The sequence below is a fragment of the Procambarus clarkii genome, chromosome 4 (genome assembly GCF_040958095.1).
Source record: "Procambarus clarkii isolate CNS0578487 chromosome 4, FALCON_Pclarkii_2.0, whole genome shotgun sequence".
NCBI classification, from domain to species: domain Eukaryota; kingdom Metazoa; phylum Arthropoda; class Malacostraca; order Decapoda; family Cambaridae; genus Procambarus; species Procambarus clarkii.
Genome location: NC_091153.1, coordinates 11005046 through 11027817, shown reverse-complemented (window position 1 = coordinate 11027817; position 22772 = coordinate 11005046). Strand labels below are relative to the sequence as shown.

The following is a 22772-nucleotide window of genomic DNA, read 5'->3' as shown; positions in this document are numbered from 1 at the left end:
AGGCTCATGGTATTGGAGTTGCTACATTTAAAATTTGGGGTTCTATATTAAAAAATGGCGTCTTTGCTATAGAAAGACAAAGAGTTAGGGGTGACATGATAGAGGTGTACAGGTGGATGAATGGTCATAACAATGGGGATATTAAAAGTATCAACAAAATACAGAACACGAAACAATGTTTAGATTTAAGAAAGACCTGGGTAAATACTGGTTTGGTAACAGGGTTGTTGATTTGTGGAACCAATTACTGCGTAACGTGGTGGAGGTGGGGTCCTTCGATTGCTTCAAACGTGGATTGGACATGTTTATGAGCGGAATTGGATAGTTATAAATAGGAGCTGCCTCGTATGGGCCAATTGGCCTTCTGCAGTTTCTTTTATTCTTATGTTCTTATTATGTATTGCCTATTACACCCCCCTCCCATCCATAACACACACACACATTATTAAACGTAGTAGTATAGTAAAAACAAATTAAAACTGATATACTTTATTAATAAATGCAATAAATTCCAAGAATATAATACTTAAAAGGTGCGCCGATTCCTCTTGGGCTCCGCGTTTTGTCCGGCGTTGTCGCATTTTCTCGCCGTGTTGGATGTTTACACTCTCAGATGTCGCACTGGTAGCCTGCTTTTGGGGGGACTTTCCGGTTTCGTGGAAATTTTGTCAATGGATTCCCTTAAGCGTCGCAGGAAAATAGGAAGGGTTGGGCGCCTCCTTGGGGTCTTGTGTGTTGCTTCGCGAAGCAACTTATCGAGGGACGGGTGTTGCTTGGGTAACAGCTTCGTTATCTCCAACATTAATTTCCCATAAGAATATACGTCTGAGGCAAAAGTACTTTCCTTTTTCTGAAGGACTTCGGGGGCATATGTTGTATGAATACAAGGGTGTCCTTCAAGGAAAATTTTGACCTTGTTTTTGGACGCAAAACCAAAATCTATTATGCTAATGTTTGGTTTGTGAGGCGGACCTTGGATCATGATGTTATCACACTTTATATCATTGTGTACTAAGCCGGCTTCATGGATCTCATTTAGCTTTATACCAACCTGAAGTCCTACGTCAAGTAGGTCATACTGTGGATTTCTCAAGACATCAAGTAGGGTCTGGTTGCCTTTATAGGTGGTCACAAGTGATGGTGGATTCACTGACCTATGCAACAACAAAGGGGCGCCTCCTGCACCATTCAGTAACGAGAGCACGTTACCTTCTCTTTCAAACATCTCGGAAAACTCTGAAGATTTTGCTACTTTCAGCGCTGCTGGCTGACCGTCCCAGTCCATGAGGGACACCGTCCCATACGTCCCTGAACCGAGAAGTTTCATCTTGACTCTTGGTAAGCCTCTGACCCGTTAACTTCTTGTAAGCCACTGACTAGTCCCGTTAACCTTGATATTAATATCCTAGATGAATATTAGTCAAGATGGACCAGAGTTGACCAAACCACACAGTAGACAATGAAGGTACGACAAAGGTTTGGTCTGTCCTGTACCGTTCTCAAGTCGATTGTGATGAAAGAAGGAGACTTCTTTCTATATGTAGTCTAGAGAGAGGTGAGGAGAAGGTGAGAGGTGACAAGGAAATCTTTGAGGAAAGAAAATTTTACACCCCACCTCCAACACGTTAAGCGATAATTGGTTCCACAAATCAACAACCCTGTTACCGAACCAGTATTTAGCCAGGTCTTTCTTAAATGTAAACTCATCCAATATATATATCCACTGTTTCGTGTTGTCTTGTGTTGTTACTTTTAATACCCTATTAATATCCCCTTTGTTATGCCCATTCATTCACTTGTACACCTCTATCATGTCACCCCTAATTCTTCGCCTTTCTATAGCACCCCAATTTTTAATATAGCAACTCCAATACCATGGGCCTCTATCTTTTTAATCAGTCTTTCATGTGGCAACTGCCTCAACTATATAAGAACTTCATCTTCACTACTCACTATCTTCATCTCTACTACTCACTAGATTTCACAGGAACGTAGTATACAATACACAACTGAATAGATCGAATACTAATGACCCGCAATGGATAACAAAGGATCTGAAGAACCTTATAGGTAGAAAGAGCGTGGTACAAAAGGACTAAGAATGAGGAAGTCAGTTTAGAACAGAAATTCATACAAAGGTTAGAAATATTAAAAAAAGAGAGATAATAAGAAGGGCAAAAAGAAACTATGAAGTTCGCATAGCAGGGCAATCAAAGACAAATCCTAAAGGGGTTTTTCAGTTATATCAAAGATTAGGGAAAGGATAGGTCCATTAAAAACTGAGACAGGTCAGATAACGGATAATGACGAAGAGATGAGTAGTATTTTTAATAAATACTTTATCTCTGTATTTACTGAAGAGGAACTTAACAATATGCCTTGAGCCGAACAAGTCTGTGAGGGTGGGGACGAGGACAGGTTGACTAGTTTAGCAGTTACCAGAATGTAATTAGACAAATATTTTAACTCAGACCAAACAAATAGCAATAGCAGCTTCCTCGTATGGCCAATAGCAGCTGCCTCGTATGAGCCAATAGCAGCGGCTATCGTATGGGCCAATAGCAGCTGCCTCGTATGGGCCAATAGCAGCTGCCTCGTATGAGCCAATAGCAGCTGCCTGGTATGAGCCAATAGCAGCTGCTATCGTATGGGCCAATAGCAGCTGCCTCGTATGAGCCAATAGCAGCTGCCTCGTATGGGCCAATAGCAGCTGTCTCGTATGGGCCGATAGCAGCTGTCTCGTATGGGCCAATTGCAGTTCCCTGGTATGAGCCAATAGCAGCTGCTATCGTACGGGCCAATAGCAGCTGCCTCGTATGAGCCAATAGCAGCTGCTATCGTATGGGCCAATAGCAGCTGCCTCGTATGAGCCAATAGCAGCTGCCTCGTATGAGCCAATAGCAGCTGCCTCGTATGAGCCAATAGCAGCTGCCTCGTATGGGCCAATAGCAGCTGCCTCGTATGGGCCGATAGCAGCTGTCTCGTATGGGCCAATAGCAGCTGTCTCGTATGGGCCAATAGCTGCAGCTGGTATTGGTAGTCTGGTTAGTAGTGTGTGGTGGTGGTGGTGGTCTGGTTAGTAGTCTGTGGTGGTGGTGGTCTGGGTAGTAGTCTGTGTTGGTGGTCTGGTTAGTAGACTGTTGTGGTGGTGGTGGTCTGGTTAGTAGTCTGTGGTGGTGGTGGTGGTCTGGTTAGTAGTCTGTGGTGGTGGTCTGGTTAGTAGTCTGTGGTGGTGGCCTGGTTAGTAGTCTGTGGTGGTGGTCTGGTAGTAGTCTGTGGTGGTGGTGGTGCTCTGGTTTGTAGTCTGTGGTGGTGGTGGTGGTCTGGTTAGTAGTCTGTGGTGGTGGTCTGGTAGTAGTCTGTGGTGGTCTGGTTTGAAGTCTGTGGTGGTGGTGGTGGTCTGGTTAGTAGTCTGTGGTGGTGGTCTGGTAGTAGTCTGTGGTGGCGGTGGTCTGGTTAGTAGTCTGTGGTGGTGGTGGTGGTCTGGTTAGTAGTCTGTGGTGGTGGTCTGGTAGTAGTCTGTGGTGGTGGTGGTCTGGTTAGCAGTCTGTGGTGGTGGTCTGGTTAGTAGTCTGTGGTGGTGGCCTGGTTAGTAGTCTGTGGTGGTGGTCTGGTTAGTAGTCTGTGGTGGTGGTGGTGGTCTGGTTAGTAGTCTGTGGTGGTGGTGGTGGTCTGGTTAGTAGTCTGGGGTGGTGGTGGTGGTCTGGTTAGTAGTCTGTGGTGGTGGTGGTCTGGTTAGTAGTCTGTGGTGGTGGCCTGGTTAGTTGTCTGTGGTGGTGGTCTGGTTAGTAGTCTGTGGTGGTGGTGGTGGTCTGGTTAGTAGTCTGTGGTGGTGGTGGTGGTCTGGTTAGTAGTCTGTGGTGGTGGTCTGGTTAGTAGTCTGTGGTGGTGGTGGTGGTCTGGTTAGTAGTCTGTGGTGGTGGTGGTGGCCTGGTTAGTAGTCTGTGGTGGTGGTGGTGGTCTGGTTAGTAGTCTGTGGTGGTGGTGGTGGTCTGGTTAGTAGTCTGTGGTGGTGGTGGTCCTGGTTAGTAGTCTGTGGTGGTGGTGGTCTGGTTAGTAGTCTGTGGTGGTGGTGGTGGTCTGGTTAGTAGTCTGTGGTGGTGGTGGTGGTCTGGTTAGTAGTCTGTGGTGGTGGTGGTGGTCTGGTTAGTAGTCTGTGGTGGTGGTGGTCTGGTTAGTAGTCTGTGGTGGTGGTGGTGGTCTGGTTAGTAGTCTGTGGTGGTGGTGGTCTGGTTAGTAGTCTGTGGTGGTGGTGGTGGTCTGGTTAGTAGTCTGTGGTGGTGGTGGTGGCCTGGTTAGTAGTCTGTGGTGGTGGTGGTCTGGTTAGTAGTCTGTGGTGGTGGTGGTGGTCTGGTTAGTAGTCTGTGGTGGTGGTGGTGGTCTGGTTAGTAGTCTGTGGTGGTGGTGGTGGTCTGGTTAGTAGTCTGTGGTGGTGGTGGTGGTCTGGTTAGTAGTCTGTGGTGGTGGTGGTCTGGTTAGTAGTCTGTGGTGGTGGTGGTGGTCTGGTTAGTAGTCTGTGGTGGTGGTGGCCTGGTTAGTAGTCTGTGGTGGTGGTGGTGGTCTGGTTAGTAGTCTGTGGTGGTGGTGGTGGCCTGGTTAGTAGTCTGTGGTGGTGGTCTGGTTAGTAGTATGTGGTGGTGGTGGTGGTCTGGTTAGTAGTCTGTGGTGGTGGTGATGGTCTGGTTAGTAGTCTGTGGTGGTGGTGGTGGTCTGGTTAGTAGTCTGTGGTGGTGGTAGTCTGGTTAGTAGTCTGTGGTGGTGGTGGTCTGGTTAGTAGTCTGTGGTGGTGGTGGTCTGGTTAGTAGTCTGTGGTGGTGGTGGTGGTCTGGTTAGTAGTCTGTGGTGGTGGTCTGGTTAGTAGTCTGTTGTGGTGGTGGCCTGGTTAGTAGTCTGTGGTGGTGGTCTGGTTAGTAGTCTGTTGTGGTGGTCAACCTCGTCAACCTGTCCTCGTCCCCACCCACATAGACTTGTTCGGCTGAAGACATTATTATGTTCCTCCTTAGTAAATACAGATACAAAATATTTATTAAAAATACTACACATCTCTTCATCACTATCTGTTATTTGACCTGTCTCAGTTTTTAATGGACCTATCCTTTCCCTAGAATATTCTTAAATAAGTTATATATTGAATCCACATCGAAATCCTCAATTACGTCCACCTATCGCTGGATTCATGTCTCGCTCCAAGACCGGCCCACACCCCATACCCAAGACTTTCCAATCAATTTGACCCAAAAAATTTCTTAGGCTATTAAAATCAGCTTTTCGAAAATCTGGCACTTTAACAGAATTTTCTCCTACAGGTCTATTCCATTCTATGGTAAATCTGATTTCTTTGTGATCACTGTTCCCTAGCTCACTCCCTATTTCGTTGTCATTAATTTGTGTTTCCCTGTTAGTTAACACAAAATCTAAAATATTATTTTCCCGTGTTGGTTCCTTAATGTGTTGCGTAAGAAAGCAATCGTCAATTAATTCTAGAAAATCTTCTGCTTCACTATTCCGTTTTGTTCAACCAGTTTATTCCACTAAAATTAAAGTCACCCATGACATAAATACTGTTAGATCTAGATGCCCTAGATATTTCATCCCATAGATGCTTTGCTTCCATTCTGTCTAAATTTGGTGGCCTATATATAACTCCTATTATAATATTATTTGCTTTTTCGTTTAATTCTATCCAAATAGTTTCTGTGTGTGGCTCAGTTTTGATTCCTTCTTTGAGACTACATTTCAAATTGTCCCTAACATATATGGCTACTCCACCTCCTCGTCTAATATATCTATCTGTGTGAAATAGTTTAAATCCATTTATTTGATATTCAGCTAATAGTTCTCTATTTTCTACATTCATCCACATTCCGGTAAGTGCAATAATATCTATTTTTTCTGTGCAGACAAGAGCATTTAATTCGTTAATTTTATTTCTTAGACTTCTACTGTTAGTGTAATATACGCTAAGTGAATTGTTATTTTGAGGCCCTTCTCTTTCCCTGATCATTTTGCCAAGTCTTTTCTTCCACAAACACATACTTTTATTACCTCCTTCCTCCAAATCAATTCCCATACCTCTATCTACTAACAGTTTAAATCCAAACACCTCTAACCACTTCTTCCAACGAGTTCGCAACAGCAACAACCCCAGCTCTCGATAGATGCACCCCATCACGAGCATACATTTTATTTCTTCCATAGAAGTGTTCCCAGTTGTCTATGAAAGATATTGCATTTGATTTGCAATATCTTTCTAGCCGGCAATTTACACCAAGAGCCCTCGACATCCATTCATTCCCACTCCCTTTCTTGGAAGAATGCCACATATGATTGGGATTCCTCCCTTGCTCCTAACTAATTCAATGGCTGTCCTGAATCTCTGTATTAGTTCCTCACTCCTAACTCGTCCAACATCATTACCCCCCGCATTACATTCGAACACTATATCTTGGATTGTAGTAAAATTGAGTCATTTAGAGATAAATCTAAGCTCATTCTGTATGATATGGCAACCTATCTTATTACCATGGATAAATTACCTGAAATCCATGCACTGTATCCATATTTCGCTTACAGTAGATAACCGACATATGAAATGAAGAAACAAGTAGTGTATTGTGAAGACTAATAATAAACAGAAGCTACCCTATTTCTATCTCCATTGGTCAAACTATTATGTATTAGCGATAAAACCTACCATTAATGTATGATGACTTACTGTAAATATATAGCTCTTGAAATAGTACTTTCTCTGTAACTAGCTGACATTGTAACTATAAGGTGTGAAGGATATATGAAATTGTTTGTAATAATATAAGATGAGGTCTGATAAAGACCTTTTGTGCCCTCTGTAATGCTTTTTGCGCTACCGCTCACAGGATGGGTATGGGGTGCACAATAAACTAGCCGCCTCCGGCGCCAACAATCAAAATCAGGGTGCTTAAAGAATGCATATACGACCTTTGCGAGCCATTGTCAACCATATTTAATAAATCAATAGTCAGGCAGAGTGCCAGAGTCATGGAAGGTAGCTAATGTGGTACAAATGCTTAAGAAAGGAGAAAGATCACTTGCGTCAAACTATCGGTCAATTTGCCTAACGCCTATTGTGGGAAAGTAACTTGAATCGATAATTGCAAATACAATTCGTCTTCAACTTGAAAAACATAATAAATGTTTCACAACACGGTTTTACAAATTCCCGTTCATGTTTAACAAATTTGCTATAATTTTATTCCAGCATAGTTGAGGCAGTTGATAGTGGTAAGGATTGTGATGTTGTGTACTTTGACTTTAGCAAAGGTTTTGATACAGTGCCACATGAAAGACTGAATAAAAAGATAGAGGCGCAGGGTTATTGGCGGTGCTATATTAAGTTGGATTAGGGTATGGCTATACCAAAGGAAACAGAGAGTTAGTATAAATGGGATTTAGTCAGAGTGGGAAAATGTTGTAAGTGAAGTATCTCAAAGCTCTGTCCTGGCACCTCTATTGTTTATTATAGATATAAATAATTTAGATTCAGGTTCGAGTAGCAACATTTGGAAATTTGCTGATACAAAAATCGGGAGGGAAATAGACACAGAAGACTCACTATCACTTCAAGTCTATCTAAATAGGGATTTGAAATGGTCAAAAGATTGGCAGATGCAGTTTAATGCTGATAAACGTTAAGTTTTGAGGCTAGGTAATGATGATAAGAGTTAGATGGTGTTGAGATTGCGATGTCGGATTGCATAAGGGATCTGGGAGTTATGACTAATAAGAATTTAAAACAAAATTTCTATGCATGAATGCTCGTAATATGGCAAAAAGGACACTGGGATTTATTAATTGAAGCGTTAGTAACAATACACCTGTTGTTGTTCTTTAGCTATATCTTGTTCTGTTAGGCCCCATTTTGATTATGCAGTTCAGGTTTGGTCGCCGTACTATAGAATGGATATAAATTCCCTTGAACGTGTCCAGCGTAGGATGACAAAAGTCAATTCCCCAAATTAGAAACCTGTCATATGAAGAGAGATGAACAAAGCTTAAATTGCATTCACTGGAAAGGCAAAGATTTGGGGTTGACATAATAGAGGATTACAAGTGGATGAATGGACATATTGGATAAATTTAGATTTAGGAGACTTGGGTAAATACTGGTTCGGTAACAGGGTTGTTGATTTGTGGAACCAATTACTGCATAACGTGGTGGAGGTGGGGTCCCTCGATTGTTGTTCCAAACGTGGGTTGGACATGTATATGAGTGGGATTGGGTGGTTATAAATAGGAGCTGCCTCGTATGGGCCAATTGGAATTATGCAGTTACCTTTATTATGTATTACCTATTACACATATATTACACCCTATATATATATATATATATATATATATATATATATATATATATATATATATATATATATATATATATATATATATATATATATATATATATATATATATATATATATATATATATATATTATTTGCCAAGTTGTTTCTCCCACATACTTTTATTACCTCCTTCCTCCATAACAATTCCCATACCACTATCTACTAACAGTTTAAACCCAAACGAACGCCTCCAACCACAGGTTCCAACGAGTCCCCAACAACAATAACCCCAACAATAACAAAGAAGTAGGGGAGGAGAGCCCCTATTACCCCCCTCCCCCAACATATTCCTCTTCCCGCTCCATTCCAATAAAATCAATGAATGATCCTCTCCCACAAGGCTTGCCCGTCTCCATGCTTCCATCCCTACCCGTCTGTTTACTGGCATTAATGACTCCTTCCCTGCCTCTGTCTACATACATGTATGCTTCCCTGTCTCTCTGTCTACATGCATGTATGCTTCCCTGTCTCTGTCTACATGCATGTATGCTTCCCTGTCTCTCTGTCTACATGCATGTATGCATCCCTGTCTGTCTACATGCATGTATGCTTCCCTGTCTCTGTACTCACCTAGTTGTGATTGCGGGGTTGAGCTTTGGCTCTTTGGTCCCGCCTGATTTGTTCAGATCTGAAACCTATATTTATGGACAGCACAAAACGTCACCAGACTGTGCGAGACAGTGGTTGTCAGGATCAGGTTACCGTTACCTGTGGCAGGTGGCTACCGTTACCTGTGGCAGGTGGCTACCGTTACCTGTGGCAGGTGGCTACCGTTACCTGTGGCAGGTGGCGACCGTTACCTGTAGCAGGTGGCTACCGTTACCTGTGGCAGGTGGCTACCGTTCCCTGTGGCAGGTGGCTACCGTTACCTGTGGCAGGTGGCGACCGTTACCTGTAGCAGGTGGCTACCGTTCCCTGTGGCAGGTGGCTACCGTTGCGTGTGGCAGTTGGCTACCGTTACCTGTGGTAGGTGGCTACAGGTGACGGATCTCCCAATTCTGAGCACTCTGAGGTGCAAACTCTGAACAGGAACTGCGGCATGATCTCCCACACTATATCACCGAATGCCCTGTTATTAGACCTTTCAGACCAGTTGGCATGAGGTACCTGGAGCTTTGCAATTACTTTATTCTCTCTCGTGTTCTTGAAGATATCCTCATATTGCACTCAAAATTTGCCAGTGCAGGCTACTGAACATATGACCCTGAATGACTAACCATCCTGTGTGATAAGGATGTTTAACACGAAGCTAACTTTTTGACACTGTACTCCCCTTCATGTAGTCTAGGGTAACTCACAAATGCAGATGTACCTAATGTGTTAATAACAAAAATTTACTTATACAAAACAGTAGTTTCATTACTCCTTAATATATTATATGAAAGAGGAGAGGGGGGAAGGGAAATGAACTATCAGGGGAAAGCGCCAAACCAAAGGGAGTTGGGGGGGGGGCCAAGCGATAGAGGACTACTCTATTAACCTGCTATAATATCCTAGATGACAACCTGCTACAATATCCTAGATGACACCCTGCAATAATATCCTAGATAACAACCTAGATGATAACCTGCTATAATATCCTAGATGCCAACCTGCTATAATATCCTAGATGCCAACCTGCTATAATATCCTAGATGACAACCTGCTATAATATCCTTGATGCCAACCTGCTATAATATCCTAGATGATAACCTGCTATAATATCCTAGATGATAACCTGCTATAATATCCTACATGACAACCTAGATGAAAACCTGCTATGATATCCTAGATGACAACCTGCTATAATATCCTAGATGATAACCTGCTATAATATCCTAGATGATAACCTGCTATAATATCCTAGATGATAACCTGCTATAATATCCTAGATGATAACCTGCTATAATATCCTAGATGACAACCTGCTATAATATCCTAGAGGACAACCTGCTATGATATCCTAGATGACAACCTGCTATAATATCCAAGATGACAACCTGCTATAATATCCAAGATGACAACCTGCTATTATTTCCTAGATGACAACCTGGTATAATATCCTAGATGATAACCTGCTATAATATCCTAGATGACAACATAAATGATAACCTGCTATATTATCCTAGATGACAACCTGCTATAATATCCAAGATGACAACCTGCTATAATATTCTAGATGACAACCTGCTATTATTTCCTAGATGACAACCTGCTATAATATTCTATATGACAACGTGCAATAATATCCTAGATGATAACCTGGTATAATATCCTAGACGATAACCTGCTATAATATCCTAGATGAGAACCTGCTATAATATCCTAGATGACAACCTGCTATAATATCCTAGATGACGACCTGCAATAATATCCTAGATGATAATCTGCTATAATATCCTAGATGACAACTTGCTATAATATGCTAGATGACAACTTGCTATAATATCCTAGATGACAATCTAGATGATAACCTGCAATAATATCCTAGACAATAACCTGCAATAATATCCTAGATGAGAACCTGCTATAATATCCTAGATGAAACCTGCTATAATATCCTAGATGACAACCTAGATCATAACCTGCTATAATATCCTAGATGATAACCTACTATAATATCCTAGATGATAACCTACTATATTATCGTAGATGATAACCTGCTATAATATCCTAGATGACACCCAACTCTTCGAATGCAATTTAAGCTTTGTTAATCTTTCTTCATATGAAAGATTTGGGGAATTAACTTTGTCATCCTACGCCGGACACGTTCAAGTGAATTTATATATATTCCATAGTACGGCGACCTAAACTGAACTGCATAATCTAAATGGGGCGTAACAGAGCAAGATATAGCTGAAGAACACCACCTGGTCTTGTTACTAAGAACAACAACTAGGAAGAAAGAAGATAGTGGTAAGGTTTGTGATGTTGTGTTCCTTGACTTTATCAAAGCTTTTGATAGTACCACATGAAAGACTGATTAAAAATATAGAGGCTCATGGTATTGGAGTTGCTACATTTAAAATTTGGGGTTCTATATTAAAAAATAAGGTCTTTGCTATAGAAAGACAAAGAGTTAGGGGTGACATGATAGAGGTGTACAGGTGGATGAATGGTCATAACAATGGGGATATTAAAAGTATCAACAAAATACAGAACACGAAACAATGTTTAGATTTAAGAAAGACCTGGGTAAATACTGGTTTGGTAACAGGGTTGTTGATTTGTGGAACCAATTACTGCGTAACGTGGTGGAGGTGGGGTCCTTCGATTGCTTCAAACGTGGATTGGACATGTTTATGAGCGGAATTGGATAGTTATAAATAGGAGCTGCCTCGTATGGGCCAATTGGCCTTCTGCAGTTTCTTTTATTCTTATGTTCTTATTATGTATTGCCTATTACACCCCCCTCCCATCCATAACACACACACACATTATTAAACGTAGTAGTATAGTAAAAACAAATTAAAACTGATATACTTTATTAATAAATGCAATAAATTCCAAGAATATAATACTTAAAAGGTGCGCCGATTCCTCTTGGGCTCCGCGTTTTGTCCGGCGTTGTCGCATTTTCTCGCCGTGTTGGATGTTTACACTCTCAGATGTCGCACTGGTAGCCTGCTTTTGGGGGGACTTTCCGGTTTCGTGGAAATTTTGTCAATGGATTCCCTTAAGCGTCGCAGGAAAATAGGAAGGGTTGGGCGCCTCCTTGGGGTCTTGTGTGTTGCTTCGCGAAGCAACTTATCGAGGGACGGGTGTTGCTTGGGTAACAGCTTCGTTATCTCCAACATTAATTTCCCATAAGAATATACGTCTGAGGCAAAAGTACTTTCCTTTTTCTGAAGGACTTCGGGGGCATATGTTGTATGAATACAAGGGTGTCCTTCAAGGAAAATTTTGACCTTGTTTTTGGACGCAAAACCAAAATCTATTATGCTAATGTTTGGTTTGTGAGGCGGACCTTGGATCATGATGTTATCACACTTTATATCATTGTGTACTAAGCCGGCTTCATGGATCTCATTTAGCTTTATACCAACCTGAAGTCCTACGTCAAGTAGGTCATACTGTGGATTTCTCAAGACATCAAGTAGGGTCTGGTTGCCTTTATAGGTGGTCACAAGTGATGGTGGATTCACTGACCTATGCAACAACAAAGGGGCGCCTCCTGCACCATTCAGTAACGAGAGCACGTTACCTTCTCTTTCAAACATCTCGGAAAACTCTGAAGATTTTGCTACTTTCAGCGCTGCTGGCTGACCGTCCCAGTCCATGAGGGACACCGTCCCATACGTCCCTGAACCGAGAAGTTTCATCTTGACTCTTGGTAAGCCTCTGACCCGTTAACTTCTTGTAAGCCACTGACTAGTCCCGTTAACCTGATATTAATATCCTAGATGACAAATATTAGTCAAGATGGACCAGAGTTGACCAAACCACACAGTAGACAATGAAGGAGCGACAAAGTTTTGGTCTGTCCTGTACCGTTCTCAAGTCGATTGTGATGAACGAAGGAGACGAAGTCTATATATAACCAAAGAGAGGTGAGGTGAACGTGAGAGGTGACAAGGAAATCTTTGAGGAAGAAAATCTTACACCCCACCTCCAACACGTTAAGCGATAATTGGTTCCACAAATCAACAACCCTGTTACCGAACCAGTATTTAGCCAGGTCTTTCTTAAATGTAAACTCATCCAATATATATATCCACTGTTTCGTGTTGTCTTGTGTTGATACTTTTAATACCCAATTAATATCCCCTTTGTTATGCCCATTCATCCACTTGTACACCTCTATCATGTCACCCCTAATTCTTCGCCTTTCTATAGCACCCCAATTTTTAATATAGCAACTCCAATACCATGGGCCTCTATCTTTTTAATCAGTCTTTCATGTGGCAACTGCCTCAACTATATAAGAACTTCATCTTCACTACTCACTATCTTCATCTTTACTACTCACTAGATTTCACAGGAACGTAGTATACAATACACAACTGAATAGATCGAATATTAATGACCCGCAATGGATAACAAAGGATCTGAAGAACCTTATAGGTAGAAAGAGCGTGGTACAAAAGGACTAGGAATGAGGAAGTCAGTTTAGAACAGAAATTCATACAAAGGTTAGAAATATTAAAAAAGAGAGATAATAAGGAGGGCAAAAAGAAACTATGACGTTCGCATAGCAGGGCAATCAAAGACAAATCCTAAAGGGGTTTTTCAGTTATATCAAAGATTAGGGAAAGGATAGGTCCATTAAAAACTGAGACAGGTCAGATAACGGATAATGACGAAGAGATGAGTAGTATTTTTAATAAATACTTTATCTCTGTATTTACTGAAGAGGAACTTAACAATATGCATTGAGCCGAACAAGTCTGTGAGGTAGGGACGAGGACAGGTTGACTAGTTTAGCAGTTACCAGAATGTAATTAAACAAATATTTTAACTCAGACCAAACAAATAGCAATAGCAGCTGCCTCGTATGGGCCGATAGCAGCTGTCTCGTATGGGCCAATAGCAGTTGCCTCGTATGGGCCAATAGGCAATAGCAGCTGCCTCGTATGGGCCAATAGCAGCTGCCTCGTATGGGCCAATAGCAGCTTCCTCGTATGGCCAATAGCAGCTGCCTCGTATGAGCCAATAGCAGCTGCTATCGTATAGGCGAATAGCAGCTGCCTCGTATGAGCCAATAGCAGCTGCCTCGTATGGGCCAATAGCAGCTGCCTTGTATGAGCCAATAGCAGCTGCCTGGTATGAGCCAATAGCAGCTGCTATCGTATGAGCCAATAGCAGCTGCCTCGTATGAGCCAATAGCAGCTGCCTCGTATGGGCCAATAGCAGCTGCCTCGTATGGGCCGATAGCAGCTGTCTCGTATGGGCCGATAGCAGCTGTCTCGTATGGGCCAATAGCAGTTGCCTGGTATGAGCTAATAGCAGCTGCTATAGTACGGGCCAATAGCAGTTGCCTGGTATGAGCTAATAGCAGCTGCTATCGTACGGGCCAATAGCAGCTGCCTCGTATGAGCCAATAGCAGCTGCTATCGTATGGGCCAGTACCAGCTGCCTCGTATGAGCCAATAGCAGCTGCCTCGTATGGGCCAATAGCAGCTGCCTCGTATGGGCCGATAGCAGCTGTCTCGTATGGGCCAATAGCAGCTGTCTCGTATGGGCCAATAGCAGCTGTCTCGTATAGGCCAATAGCAGCTGCCTCGTATGGGCCAATAGCAGCTGCCTCGTATGGGCCGATAGCAGCTGTCTCGTATGGGCCAATAGCTGCAGCTGGTATTGGTAGTCTGGTTAGTAGTCTGTGGTGGTGGTCTGGTTAGTAGTCTGTGGTGGTGGTAGTGGTCTGGTTAGTAGTATGTGGTGGTGGTGGTGGTCTGGTTAGTAGTATGTGGTGGTGGTCTGGTTAGTAGTCTGTGGTGGTGGTCTGGTTAGAGAACTATTAGCTGAATATCAAATATATGGATTTAAACTATTTCACACAGATAGATATATTAGACGAGGAGGTGGAGTAGCCATATATGTTAGGGACAATTTGAAATGTAGTCTCAAAGAGGGAATCAAAACAGAGCCACACACAGAAACTATTTGGATTGAATTAAACGAAAAAGCTAATAATATTATAATAGGAGTAATATATAGGCCACCAAATTTAGACAGAATGGAAGCAAAGCATCTATGGGATGAAATATCTAGAGCATCTAGATCTAACAGTATTTATGTCATGGGTGACTTTAATTTTAGCGGAATAAACTGGTTGAACAAAACAGGGAATAGTGAAGCAGAAGATTTTCTAGAATTAATTGACGATTGCTTTCTTACGCAACACATTAAGGAACCAACACGGGAAAATAATATTTTAGATTTAGTGTTAACTAACAGGGAAACGCAAATTAATGACATCGAAATAGGGAGTGAGCTAGGGAGCAGTGATCACAAAGAAATCAGATTTAGCATAGAATGGAATAGACCAGTAGGAGAAAATTCTGTTAAAGTGCCAGATTTTCGAAAAGCTGATTTTAATAGCCTAAGAAATTTTTTGGGTCAAATTGATTGGAAAGTCTTGGGTATGGGGTGTGGGCCGGTCTTGGAGCGAGACATGAACCCAGCGATAGGTGACTTAAATGGGGATTTCGATGTGGATTCAATATATAACTTATTTAAGAATATTCTAAACAAAGCACAGGAACGTAGTATACCATACAAATTGAATAGATCGAATACTAATGACCCAAAGTGGATAACAAAGAATTTGAAGAACCTTATAGGTAAAAAGAGAGCTTGGTACAAAAGGATTAAAAATGGGGAGGTCACTTTAGAACAGGAATTCGTACAACTGGTTAGAAATGTTAAAAAAGAGATAAGGAAAGCAAAAAGAAACTATGAAGTTCGCATAGCAGGGCAAACAAAGACAAATCCTAAAGGGTTTTTTCAGTTATATCGTACTAAGACTAGGGAAAGGATAGGTCCATTAAAAACTGAGACAGGTCAAATAACAGATAGTGATGAAGAGATGAGTAGTATTTTTAATAAATATTTTGTATCTGTATTTACTAAAGAGGAACTTAACAATATGCCTTCAGCCGAACAAGTCTATGTGGGTGGGGACGAGGACAGGTTGACGAGTTTAGCAGTTACCAGGGAGGATGTTCTTAAACAAATAGTAAAACTCAAACCAAACAAATCCCCAGGCCCGGATGAAGTGTTTGCCAGGGTGCTTAAAGAATGCAAAGAGGAGCTTTGTGACCCACTGTCAACCATATTTAATAAATCAATAGAGTCAGGCAGAGTGCCAGAGTTTTGGAAAGTTGCTAATGTGATACCAGTTTTTAAGAAAGGAGATAGATCACTTGCGTCTAACTATCGACCAATTAGCCTAACGTCTATTGTGGGAAAGTTACTCGAATCTATAATAGCAAATAAAATTCGTCTTCATCTTGAAAAACATAAATTAATAATTGAGTCGCAACATGGTTTTATAAATGGCCGTTCATGTTTAACAAATTTGTTATCTTTTTATTCTAGCATTGTTGAGGCAGTTGATAGTGGTAAGGATTGCGATGTTGTATACCTTGACTTTAGCAAAGCTTTTGATACAGTGCCACATGAAAGACTGATTAAAAAGATAGAGTCTCATGGCATTGGGGGTGCTATATTAAGCTGGATTAGGGCATGGCTATACCAAAGGAAACAGAGAGTTAGTATAAATGGAATCAAGTCAGAGTGGGAAAATGTTGTAAGTGGAGTGCCTCAAGGCTCTGTCCTGGGACCTCTGTTGTTTATAATATATATAAATGATTTAGATTCAGGTTTGAGTAGCAACATTTGCAAATTTGCCGATGATACGAAAATCGGTAGGGAAATTAATTCGGAGGAGGACTCACTATCACTTCAAGTTGATCTAGATAGGGTTTTGAAATGGTCAAAGGATTGGCAGATGCAGTTTAATGCTGATAAATGTAAAGTTCTGAGGTTAGGTAATGATGATAGAGTTACAAGATACGAGCTAGATGGTGTTGTGATTGCGAAGTCGGATTGCGAAAGGGATCTGGGAGTTATGATTAGTAAGAATTTAAAACAAAAGGATCAATGCATAAATGTTCGTAATAAGGCAAATCGGACACTTGGATTTATTAATCGCAGCGTTAGTAACAAGACACCTGGTGTGGTTCTCAAGCTATATCTTGCTCTAGTTAGGCCCCATTTAGATTATGCAGTTCAGTTTTGGTCGCCATATTATAGAATGGATATAAATTCACTTGAACGTGTCCAGCGTAGGATGACTAAGTTAATTCCCCAAATTAGAAATCTTTCATATGAAGAAAGATTAACAAAGCTTAAGTTGCATTCACTGGAAAGGCGAAGAGTTAGGGGCGACATGATAGAGGTTTACAAGTGGGTGAATGGACATAACAAGGGGGATATTAATAGGGTATTAAAAGTATCAACACAGGACAGAACACGAAACAATGGGTATAAATTGGATAAGTTTAGATTTAGGAAAGACTTGGGTAAATACTGGTTCAGTAACAGGGTTGTAGATTTGTGGAACCAATTGCCGCGTAACGTGGTGGAGGTGGGGTCCCTCGATTGTTTCAAGCGCGGGTTGGACAAGTATATGAGTGGGATTGGGTGGTTATAGAATAGGAGCTGCCTCGTATGGGCCAATAGGCCTTCTGCAGTTACCTTTGTTCTTATGTTCTTAGTCTGTGGTGGTGGTCTGGTTAGTAGTCTGTGGTGGTGGTGGTCTGGTTAGTAGTCTGTGGTGGTGGTGGTCTGGTTAGTAGTCTGTGGTGGTGGTGGTCTGGTTAGTAGTCTGTGGTGGTGGTCTGGTTAGTAGTCTGTGGTGGTGGTGGTCTGGTTAGTAGTCTGTGGTGGTGGTGGCGGTCTGGTTAGTAGTCTGTGGTGGTGGTGGTCTGGTTAGTAGTCTGTAGTGGTGGTCTGGTTAGTAGTCTGTGGTGGTGGTGGTGGTCTGGTTAGTAGTCTGTGGTGGTGGTCTGGTTAGTAGTCTGTGGTGGTGGTCTGGTTAGTAGTCTGTGGTGGTGGTGGTGGTCTGGTTAGTAGTCTGTGGTGGTGGTCTGGTTAGTAGTATGTGGTGGTGGTGGTCTGGTTAGTAGTATGTGGTGGTGGTGGTCTGGTTAGTAGTATGTGGTGATGGTTTGGTTAGTAGTATGTGGTGGTGGTGGTGGTCTGGTTAGTAGTATGTGGTGGTGGTGGTGGTCTGGTTAGTAGTATGTGGTGGTGGTGGTCTGGTTAGTAGTATGTGGTGGTGGTGGTCTGGTTAGTAGTATGTGGTGGTGGTGGTGGTCTGGTTAGTAGTATGTGGTGGTGGTGGTGGTCTGGTTAGTAGTATGTGGTGGTGGTGGTGGTCTGGTTAGTAGTCTGTGGTGGTGGTGGTGGTCTGGTTAGTAGTATGTGGTGGTGGTGGTCTGGTTAGTAGTCTGTGGTGGTGGTCTGGTTAGTAGTCTGTGGTGGTGGTCTGGTTAGTAGTCTGTGGTGGTGGTAGTGGTCTGGTTAGTAGTATGTGGTGGTGGTGGTGGTCTGGTTAGTAGTATGTGGTGGTGGTCTGGTTAGTAGTCTGTGGTGGTGGTCTGGTTAGTAGTCTGTGGTGGTGGTGGTGGTCTGGTTAGTAGTCTGTGGTGGTGGTGGTGGTCTGGTTAGTAGTCTGTGGTGGTGGTCTGGTTAGTAGTCTGTGGTGGTGGTCTGGTTAGAAGTCTGTGGTGGTGGTCTGGTTAGTAGTCTGTGGTGGTGATCTGGTTAGTAGTCTGTGGTGGTGGTGGTCTGGTTAGTAGTCTGTGGTGGTGGTGGTCTGGGTAGTAGTCTGTGGTGGTGGTGGTCTGGGTAGTAGTCTGTGGTGGTGGTCTGGTTAGTAGTCTGTTGTGGTGGTGGTCTGGTTAGTAGTCTGTGGTGGTGGTGGTCTGGTTAGTAGTCTGTGGTGGTGGTGGTCTGGTTAGTAGTCTGTGGTGGTGGTGGTCTGGGTAGTAGTCTGTGGTGGTGGTCTGGTTAGTAGTCTGTTGTGGTGGTGGTCTGGTTAGTAGTCTGTGGTGGTGGTGGTGGTCTGGTTAGTAGTCTGTGTTGGTGGTCTGGTTAGTAGTATGTGGTGGTGGTCTGGTTAGTAGTCTGTGGTGGTGGTCTGGTTAGTAGTCTGTTGTGGTGGTGGTCTGGTTAGTAGTCTGTGGTGGTGGTGGTGGTCTGGTTAGTAGTCTGTGGTGGTGGTCTGGTTAGTAGTCTGTGGTGGTGGTCTGGTTAGTAGTCTGTGGTGGTGGTGGTCTGGTTAGTAGTCTGTGGTGGTGGTGGTGGTATGGTTAGTAGTCTGTGGTGGTGGTCTGGTTAGTAGTATGTGGTGGTGGTCTGGTTAGTAGTCTGTGGTGGTGGTGGTGGTCTGGTTAGTAGTCTGTGGTGGTGGTCTGGTTAGTAGTCTGTGGTGGTGGTGGTGGTCTGGTTAGTAGTCTGTGGTGGTGGTCTGGTTAGTAGTCTGTGGTGGTGGTCTGGTTAGTAGTCTGTGGTGGTGGTGGTAGTCTGGTTAAAAGTCTGTGGTGGTGGTGGTGGCCTGGTTAGTAGTCTGTGTCCTAGATGACAACCTGCTATTATATCCTAGATGACACCCTGCAATAATATCCTAGATAACAACCTAGATGATAACCTGCTATAATATCCTAGATGCCAACCTGCTATAATATCCTAGATGCCAACCTGCTATAATATCCTAGATGACAACCTGCTATAATATCCTTGATGCCAACCTGCTATAATATCCTAGATGATAACCTGCTATAATATCCTAGATGATAACCTGCTATAATATCCTACATGACAACCTAGATGAAAACCTGCTATGATATCCTAGATGACAACCTGCTATAATATCCTAGATGATAACCTGCTATAATATCCTAGATGATAACCTGCTATAATATCCTAGATGATAACCTGCTATAATATCCTAGATGATAACCTGCTATAATATCCTAGATGACAACCTGCTATAATATCCTAGAGGACAACCTGCTATGATATCCTAGATGACAACCTGCTATAATATCCAAGATGACAACCTGCTATAATATCCAAGATGACAACCTGCTATTATTTCCTAGATGACAACCTGGTATAATATCCTAGATGATAACCTGCTATAATATCCTAGATGACAACATAAATGATAACCTGCTATATTATCCTAGATGACAACCTGCTATAATATCCAAGATGACAACCTGCTATAATATTCTAGATGACAACCTGCTATTATTTCCTAGATGACAACCTGCTATAATATTCTATATGACAACGTGCAATAATATCCTAGATGATAACCTGGTATAATATCCTAGACGATAACCTGCTATAATATCCTAGATGAGAACCTGCTATAATATCCTAGATGACAACCTGCTATAATATCCTAGATGACGACCTGCAATAATATCCTAGATGATAATCTGCTATAATATCCTAGATGACAACTTGCTATAATATGCTAGATGACAACTTGCTATAATATCCTAGATGACAATCTAGATGATAACCTGCAATAATATCCTAGACAATAACCTGCAATAATATCCTAGATGAGAACCTGCTATAATATCCTAGATGAAACCTGCTATAATATCCTAGATGACAACCTAGATCATAACCTGCTATAATATCCTAGATGATAACCTACTATAATATCCTAGATGATAACCTACTATATTATCGTAGATGATAACCTGCTATAATATCCTAGATGACACCCAACTCTTCGAATGCAATTTAAGCTTTGTTAATCTTTCTTCATATGAAAGATTTGGGGAATTAACTTTGTCATCCTACGCCGGACACGTTCAAGTGAATTTTTATATATTCCATAGTACGGCGACCTAAACTGAACTGCATAATCTAAATGGGGCGTAACAGAGCAAGATATAGCTGAAGAACACCACCTGGTCTTGTTACTAATAACAACAACTAGGAAGAAAGAAGATAGTGGTAAGGTTTGTGATGTTGTGTTCCTTGACTTTATCAAAGCTTTTGATAGTACCACATGAAAGACTGATTAAAAATATAGAGGCTCATGGTATTGGAGTTGCTACATTTAAAATTTGGGGTTCTATATTAAAAAATGGCGTCTTTGCTATAGAAAGACAAAGAGTTAGGGGTGACATGATAGAGGTGTACAGGTGGATGAATGGTCATAACAATGGGGATATTAAAAGTATCAACAAAATACAGAACACGAAACAATGTTTAGATTTAAGAAAGACCTGGGTAAATACTGGTTTGGTAACAGGGTTGTTGATTTGTGGAACCAATTACTGCGTAACGTGGTGGAGGTGGGGTCCTTCGATTGCTTCAAACGTGGATTGGACATGTTTATGAGCGGAATTGGATAGTTATAAATAGGAGCTGCCTCGTATGGGCCAATTGGCCTTCTGCAGTTTCTTTTATTCTTATGTTCTTATTATGTATTGCCTATTACATCCCCCTCCCATCCATAACACACACACACATTATTAAACGTAGTAGTATAGTAAAAACAAATTAAAACTGATATACTTTATTAATAAATGCAATAAATTCCAAGAATATAATACTTAAAAGGTGCGCCGATTCCTCTTGGGCTCCGCGTTTTGTCCGGCGTTGTCGCATTTTCTCGCCGTGTTGGATGTTTACACTCTCAGATGTCGCACTGGTAGCCTGCTTTTGGGGGGACTTTCCGGTTTCGTGGAAATTTTGTCAATGGATTCCCTTAAGCGTCGCAGGAAAATAGGAAGGGTTGGGCGCCTCCTTGGGGTCTTGTGTGTTGCTTCGCGAAGCAACTTATCGAGGGACGGGTGTTGCTTGGGTAACAGCTTCGTTATCTCCAACATTAATTTCCCATAAGAATATACGTCTGAGGCAAAAGTACTTTCCTTTTTCTGAAGGACTTCGGGGGCATATGTTGTATGAATACAAGGGTGTCCTTCAAGGAAAATTTTGACCTTGTTTTTGGACGCAAAACCAAAATCTATTATGCTAATGTTTGGTTTGTGAGGCGGACCTTGGATCATGATGTTATCACACTTTATATCATTGTGTACTAAGCCGGCTTCATGGATCTCATTTAGCTTTATACCAACCTGAAGTCCTACGTCAAGTAGGTCATACTGTGGATTTCTCAAGACATCAAGTAGGGTCTGGTTGCCTTTATAGGTGGTCACAAGTGATGGTGGATTCACTGACCTATGCAACAACAAAGGGGCGCCTCCTGCACCATTCAGTAACGAGAGCACGTTACCTTCTCTTTCAAACATCTCGGAAAACTCTGAAGATTTTGCTACTTTCAGCGCTGCTGGCTGACCGTCCCAGTCCATGAGGGACACCGTCCCATACGTCCCTGAACCGAGAAGTTTCATCTTGACTCTTGGTAAGCCTCTGACCCGTTAACTTCTTGTAAGCCACTGACTAGTCCCGTTAACTTGATATTAATATCCTAGATGATATTAGTCAAGATGGACCAGAGTTGACCAAACCACACAGTAGACAATGAAGGAGCGACAAAGTTTTGGTCTGTCCTGTACCGTTCTCAAGTCGATTGTGATGAACGAAGGAGACGAAGTCTATATATAATCAAAGAGAGGTGAGGTGAACGTGAGAGGTGACAAGGAAATCTTTGAGGAAGAAAATCTTACACCCCACCTCCAACACGTTAAGCGATAATTGGTTCCACAAATCAACAACCCTGTTACCGAACCAGTATTTAGCCAGGTCTTTCTTAAATGTAAACTCATCCAATATATATATCCACTGTTTCGTGTTGTCTTGTGTTGATACTTTTAATACCCAATTAATATCCCCTTTGTTATGCCCATTCATCCACTTGTACACCTCTATCATGTCACCCCTAATTCTTCGCCTTTCTATAGCACCCC

General features: G+C 42.1%; 3 protein-coding genes across 3 annotated transcripts; all 3 read right to left on the bottom strand.

Moving 5' to 3' along the window:
• Positions 1-601: 601 nt before the first annotated feature.
• On the bottom strand, positions 602-1327 carry LOC138370601 (probable serine/threonine-protein kinase DDB_G0267514). Its single transcript, XM_069335095.1, has one exon. The coding sequence runs from the start codon at positions 1325-1327 to the stop codon at positions 602-604; it is 726 nt and encodes a 241-aa protein (XP_069191196.1).
• A 10630-nt stretch (positions 1328-11957) lies between these two features.
• Positions 11958-12683, bottom strand: LOC138370600 (probable serine/threonine-protein kinase DDB_G0267514). Its single transcript, XM_069335082.1, has one exon. It carries the CDS (start codon positions 12681-12683, stop codon positions 11958-11960), a length of 726 nt encoding a protein of 241 aa, XP_069191183.1.
• An 8847-nt stretch (positions 12684-21530) lies between these two features.
• LOC123752392 (probable serine/threonine-protein kinase DDB_G0267514) lies at positions 21531-22256 on the bottom strand. The gene has a single exon (XM_045734448.2). The coding sequence runs from the start codon at positions 22254-22256 to the stop codon at positions 21531-21533; it is 726 nt and encodes a 241-aa protein (XP_045590404.2).
• Between the last annotated feature and the right edge of the window lie 516 nt (positions 22257-22772).